The sequence below is a fragment of the Pithys albifrons genome, chromosome 8 (genome assembly GCF_047495875.1).
Source record: "Pithys albifrons albifrons isolate INPA30051 chromosome 8, PitAlb_v1, whole genome shotgun sequence".
Lineage (NCBI taxonomy): Eukaryota > Metazoa > Chordata > Aves > Passeriformes > Thamnophilidae > Pithys > Pithys albifrons.
This window is the reverse complement of record NC_092465.1, coordinates 1,475,432-1,481,092: the sequence shown is the minus strand read 5'-3', so window position 1 is coordinate 1,481,092 and position 5,661 is coordinate 1,475,432. Positions and strand designations below refer to the sequence as shown.

The 5,661-nt window shown below is 52.6% G+C and overlaps 1 protein-coding gene across 1 annotated transcript; it reads left to right on the top strand.

Annotated features, from left to right (window-relative positions):
* The first annotated feature begins 2,733 nt into the window (after nucleotides 1–2,733).
* On the top strand, nucleotides 2,734–3,645 carry LOC139675240 (TRAF-interacting protein with FHA domain-containing protein A-like). Its single transcript, XM_071562597.1, has 2 exons — nucleotides 2,734–2,793; nucleotides 3,367–3,645. Exons 1-2 carry the CDS (start codon nucleotides 2,734–2,736, stop codon nucleotides 3,643–3,645), a joined length of 339 nt encoding a protein of 112 aa, XP_071418698.1.
* The last annotated feature ends 2,016 nt before the right edge of the window (nucleotides 3,646–5,661 follow it).

The following is a 5,661-nucleotide window of genomic DNA, read 5'->3' as shown; positions in this document are numbered from 1 at the left end:
GCAAATATGGACACAGAAATCTGGGATCTCACACAGGATTTGGGGGAAATAAATGTAAAATATGGACACAGAAATCTGGGCTCTCACACAGGATCTGGGGGGAAAGAGCCCACAGATGGCTCTGAGCAGGACTGAAAATCAGCCAATCTGCCCTGGAGTGCTGAGTGTGTGTCCTGGTGGCCTTTAAAGCCCAGTGACCTCTGGATAAAAATACACTTGTCTTTTAATGCCCGGGCTCTAAGAGGGATTCTGAAATTATGGGAGGGATCTGCCCTCAAAAGCACCATCGGACTTGCAGCATTTCTGTAAAAATACAGGAAAATAAACACACTTTTCCCACCTGCCTGACAAATTCCCAAAGAAAAAGGCAGGAGGGTGAGGGGACCTAACTGGGAAAAATGCCTTAATCAGGAAATCCCAGACGGGTTTGGGCTGGAAAGGACCCGAAAGCTCCTCCAGTGCCCCCCCTTGCCCTGGGGCACCTCCCACCAGCCCAACCTGCCACTTCCATGCCTGGCATCAATAATTGGGGCTTGGTTGTGGCTCCAAGAACAACTTCACTGGGAAGTACCAGGTAATTTTTAATAGTAACCGTTAATTTTCAGCCAAAGGAGAAGGAGAAGTGACCCCCCAGCTCTTTGGCCCCCGGTGCTGCCCCAGCAGTGAAGGGACGGCCCCACCAGCCCCACAACACCAGAATTAGGGGGTTGTTCCTTTGTAAAGCCCAGGGAGAACAATGACATTAAAGGAGGCTCATGAATAATTCAGCACTGACTTAATGCCGTTCTTGTGCAGGGGCCAATTATCCGGACACACACTTGGCTTTGTGCAGAGCAGTGGAAGGGAAAAGTCCTTCCTGTGGGATGTGGGATGTGCTGCAGAAACAACCTCGGAGCCCCAACCCCTCCTGAAATGCTGCAGCAAAATATTGTGGGAGCTGAACTGGCAGGATGAGGAACTTCAGGTGTTGTTGGAGCTACTTCTGCCTCTGCATTCTGAAAGTTGATACTAATGCAGGAGCTCCTGGCTCATAAATCCAGCCCTTTGCTCCTAATAATGAGCCCAAATTAGTTATTGAAGAGCACAGAGTCACTGGGCTAGAAAAGCCCTCAGAGATCACCAAGTCCAACCATCTGCCCAGGCCACCCCTGACCATGTCCCCAAGTGCCACATCCACAGGGCTTTGAATCCCTCCAGGAATGGGGCTCCTGCCCTGCCCTGGGCAGCTGTGCCAGGGCTGGGCAGCCCTTTCCAGGATGGGATTGTTCCCAACATCCAACTAAACCTCCCCCAGAGTCACTCCAGGCCATTTCCTCCTGTCCTCCCTGCTCTGTAGTGGAACTATTCAGGGAGTCCAGAGTGCCTGGAAAGGTTCTTCCTGTGCCTCTTTCTCCAAGGGAAACTTAGAGATAAACTGTCATGTAGTTCTGAAATGAAATCTTGGCCAGGTTTGCTCTGGCTCAATGAAAAAATCCTGTTTAAACTCTTTCCTTTTAGTAATTCCTGCCAGAATTTGCATTCCTGTCAGAAATGCTTTGGGTTACAGCAACACTGAACAAGCTGAAGGTGCCAATCCTGAACGTGCTTTGTGCTGGTTCATAAAAATACTGTACTTGCAGTGCCTTCTGGATATAATTATTGGTTTAAAGCCACTCTTTGGTGGTGCCCACGGAGGGGCAGAACCTGCAGAGCTCCCACGAGGGCTGAGGGTGGTGCCAACCAAACCTCTGCTGGGCTGGGCTGTCTCACTGCTACCTGACTTTCATAGAATCACAGAATCACAGAATGGATTGGGTTGGAAGAGAACTCTGAGATCATCAAGTCCAACCCTTGGTCCAACTCCAGTCCCTTTACCAGATCATGGCCCTCAGTGCCACGGCCAAGCTCAGCTGAAAAACCTCCAGGGATGGGGAATCCACCCCCTCTCTGGGCAGCCCATTCCAATCCCTGAGCACTCTCTCTGCAAAGAATTTCTTTCTGCTCTCCAACTTCAATTTCCCCTGGCAGAGCTTGAGCCCATCGTGCCCCCTTGTCCTATTGCTGAGTGCCTGGGAGAAGAGACCAACCCCCAGCTGGCCAGAACTTCCCTTCAGGCAGTTCCAGACAGTGCTGAGGTCACCTCTGAGCCTCCTCTTCTCCAGGCTGAACACCCCCAGCTCCCTCAGCCTCTCCCCACAGCACTTGTGCTCCAGTCCCTTCTCCAGCCTTGTTGCTCTTCTCAGTTGGGTTGGAAGAGACCTCTGAGATCATCAAATCCAACCTTGATTCAACCCCACTGTGATCACTGTGGCACTCTGTGCCCTGGGCTGGTGATCACAGTAGGGTTGTATCAAGACATGGTGGCTCCTCGCTCAGTGCCACATCCATAGAATCACAGAATCATAGAATGGATTGGGTTGGAAAAGCCCTCTGAGATCATCAAGTCCAACCCTTGGGCCAACTCCAGTCCCTTTACCAGATCATGGCACTCCCCACCTGGCCAGAACTTCCCTTCAGGCAGTTCCAGACAGTGCTGAGGTCACCTCTGAGCCTCCCGTTCCCGCCTCTCCCGTTCTCCCCTCAGTGCCTCAGGACTTCTCTCCGGTGGCTCCAGGAGGAGTTCCTGGGCGTGAGGAGCCGCTGGATCGCCCCGACAGAACCACTGGACCCCCCTGGCCGAACCGGAGCCCCGCTCCCCTCAGTGATTCCATGCTGTGATTTTCCTTCTTTCTTCTTCTGAGGACTCTTTTCATCATGACCTCCTTTGAAGAAGCCGAGACAGAAGAAACAGTAACGTGCCTCCACATGACCTTGATGCCATGAATGACCTTCCCCCCAAACCAGGACTCTGAGCCACGTTAGTGCAGGGTGAGATAAAAGTAAAGGTCCTTTAATAACACAGGGCCTGCAGCCCACAGGAATACAGGATGACATCCATGTGTCCCAGTTCTTGTTTCCATGGCTTTTATAATCAGACCCCTCCAATCGTTGCTTTACACATTTCTCAGTCCAGCCCCAGTCCCACCCCTGGACCAACCCCTGGAATTGGGTCTGGGGTCATCAAGACCCTCTGTCTTCATCAGCTCTTCTTCCTCAGGCACACAAAGGTCTCTTGGAGTTCATCCAGTTCTGGCTTTTGGGTCACTCTGACCTGTGTTTATGTTTCATTCTGTGGGCCTCTGATATCCCTCAGCTCTACCTTGGAAAGGAGTCTGAACAAGATTAATTAACTAAAGGAATTTGAGCTCCCTGTTCTGGGACAGGGGTAGTGATAGAAAGGCATTAAACTGTTAGAAATATTAACCCTCTAAAAATCCACAACTACTGTGTTCCTAAAATCTACAAAATGTGAAAATCACAACAAAAACCCCTTCGGCATCAACCTTTTACCACCCTTGCCAAGAGGAGAAGATGATGTTTCGTTGTCTGAATTTCGGGAAGCGAGAACAGGTCAGGGCAGATGAAATGGGCAAGTTTGGCCGCGATTCCAACATCTGCCACTACAACTTAATGGATTCTCGTGTCTCCCCCATCCAGTTCTCGCTGCAGTTCTACAGAAAACTCAACAGCTCTGAGTACATTTTTGAGTTAAAGAACTTCAGCAAGAGAACAAAACTGACTGTGAACCAAACAGAACTGGGGTACTTAAACAAAACTGACTTATGAAATCCTTTCTCTCTGTGGGAGTCAGACTGGAACAATTTCAGATTCCATCAGAGCTGTGGGTTCATGGCAAGGTGTGTCTTTAAAGTTTTATGGTTCCATCATTTTACATTCAGAGACCTCCTGTGACCCCAGTGAAGAACTCTGGGATTTGAGGGATTTGTGCTTTCCTAGGGGAGAATTCCACGGCTTTAAGTGGCTCTGGAGCTGCAGCAGAGCCTCTGGAGCTTCCCTCACTCAGAGCAATGCAGGAGGGCTGGAGCCTGGTGGGTCTCTGAGCTCTTTGGGGTGAGTTGGAGGAGGATGAATGGCCCTTTTTACTGCTCACAAATCAGCACCACGAGCCCCGTGCTCTGTAATTGCACTTCCCTCCTAATTTATGGCTCCTCTCCTAAGGAGGAGGCTTAAGGCTGAGAAAATAGAAATATTTAGCTAATGGATTTTTCTAAGCCACTGCAAGAAATTTATTTGTGTTACAACTTCTCCAAACCACCCATTTTAGAGGTTTCTGGTTGCCAAGGGAAGCAAAGGGGTTCTGGTCAGATCCAGAGCCTGGGAAGGGCAAGGGATGCCCAAGGAAGGTGGAATGTTTGTGCTGGGGCAGCTGAGGGAGCTGGGGGGGCTCAGCTGGAGCAAAGGAGGCTCAGGGGGCACCTTCTGGCTCTGCAATCCCTGCCAGGAGGGGGGAACCGGGACAGGGGGTCGGGCTGTGCCCCAGGGCACAGGGACAGGAGGAGAGGGCACGGCCTCAGGCTGGGCCAGGGCAGGGCAGGGGGCACAGAGCAGGAATTGCTGCATGGAAAGGGTGGGCAGGCACTGGCACAGTGCCCAGGGCAGGGCAGGGGGCACAGAGCAGGAATTGCTGCATGGAAAGGGTGGGCAGGCACTGGCACAGTGCCCAGGGCAGGGCAGGGGGCACACAGCAGGAATTGCTGCATGGAAAGGGTGGGCAGGCCCTGGCACAGTGCCCATGGCAGGGGGCACAGAGCAGGAATTGCTGCATGGAAAGGGCTGTCAGGCACTGGCAGGGGCTGCCCAGGGCAGGGCAGGGGGCACAGAGCAGGAATTGCTGCATGGAAAGGGTGGGCAGGCCCTGGCACAACTGCCCAGGACAGGGCAGGGGGCACAGAGCAGGAATTCTGCATGGAAAGGGCTGTCAGGCACTGGCACAGTGCCCAGGGCAGGGCAGGGGGCACAGAGCAGGAATTGCTGCATGGGAAGGGTGGGCAGGCACTGGCACAGTGCCCAGGGCAGGGCAGGGGGCACAGCAGCAGGAATTGCTGCATGGAAAGGGTGGGTAGGCACTGGCAGGGGCTGCCCAGGGCAGGGCAGGGGGCACAGAGCAGGAATTGCTGCATGGAAAGGGTGGGCAGGCACTGGCAGGAGCTGCCCAGGGCAAGGGTGGAATCCCCTCCCTCAATGTGGCACTTGGGGACAGGGGCCAGTGGTGGCCTGGGCAGTGCTGGGGCATGGAGGGACTTGATGGCCTTTAAAGAAATAAATAAATATACAGAGGAGGAGGAACTGGACATCACACACAGACCAGCAGGATGGAATGAATGCCCAATTTATTACACACCACACACAGTTTATACAGAGCTAAAGCCACACACCATTGGCTCAGTCAAAACCTCCCACCACCAGGCTACAAACTTTAATTGATTATAATTCATATCTCACAAGTTCAGGGTTTATATTGTTTTATCCTGGCTGTTTTCTCACACCTGCAGAGTCCTGTGAGAACCCACTGAGTGAATCCCTGGGGAGGAACCTCCCCCCTGCCAGCCAGCAGCAGCTTCAGTCTTGCAGGATCTTACAGAGATCTGAATTGCCCACTTGGGATTTCATTGTAGCAACAGGTCTTAAAGGTCTTCTCCACCCCGAAGGATCCCATCCCTCTGTGGCTTCTCCTGGTGGGAAGATGCCACCCCCACCTTGGGAGAGCAGCTGCTGGCTTGGAGTCTGTCTCCAAGTAACCCCCAAACCTGGAAGAGGCTCCATTGCCTCCTTGGATGCTGG

What these genes read in the sequence shown, in the direction of transcription:
- LOC139675240 (XM_071562597.1), top strand. Translation starts at nt 2,734, where the DNA reads ATGACCTCCTTTGAAGAAGCCGAGACAGAAGAAACAGTAACGTGCCTC. An exon ending in CGTGCCTCCACATGACCTTG is followed by an intron (nt 2,794 to 3,366) that starts ATGCCATGAATG and finishes GCATCAACCTTT; the next exon opens with TACCACCCTTGCCAAGAGGA.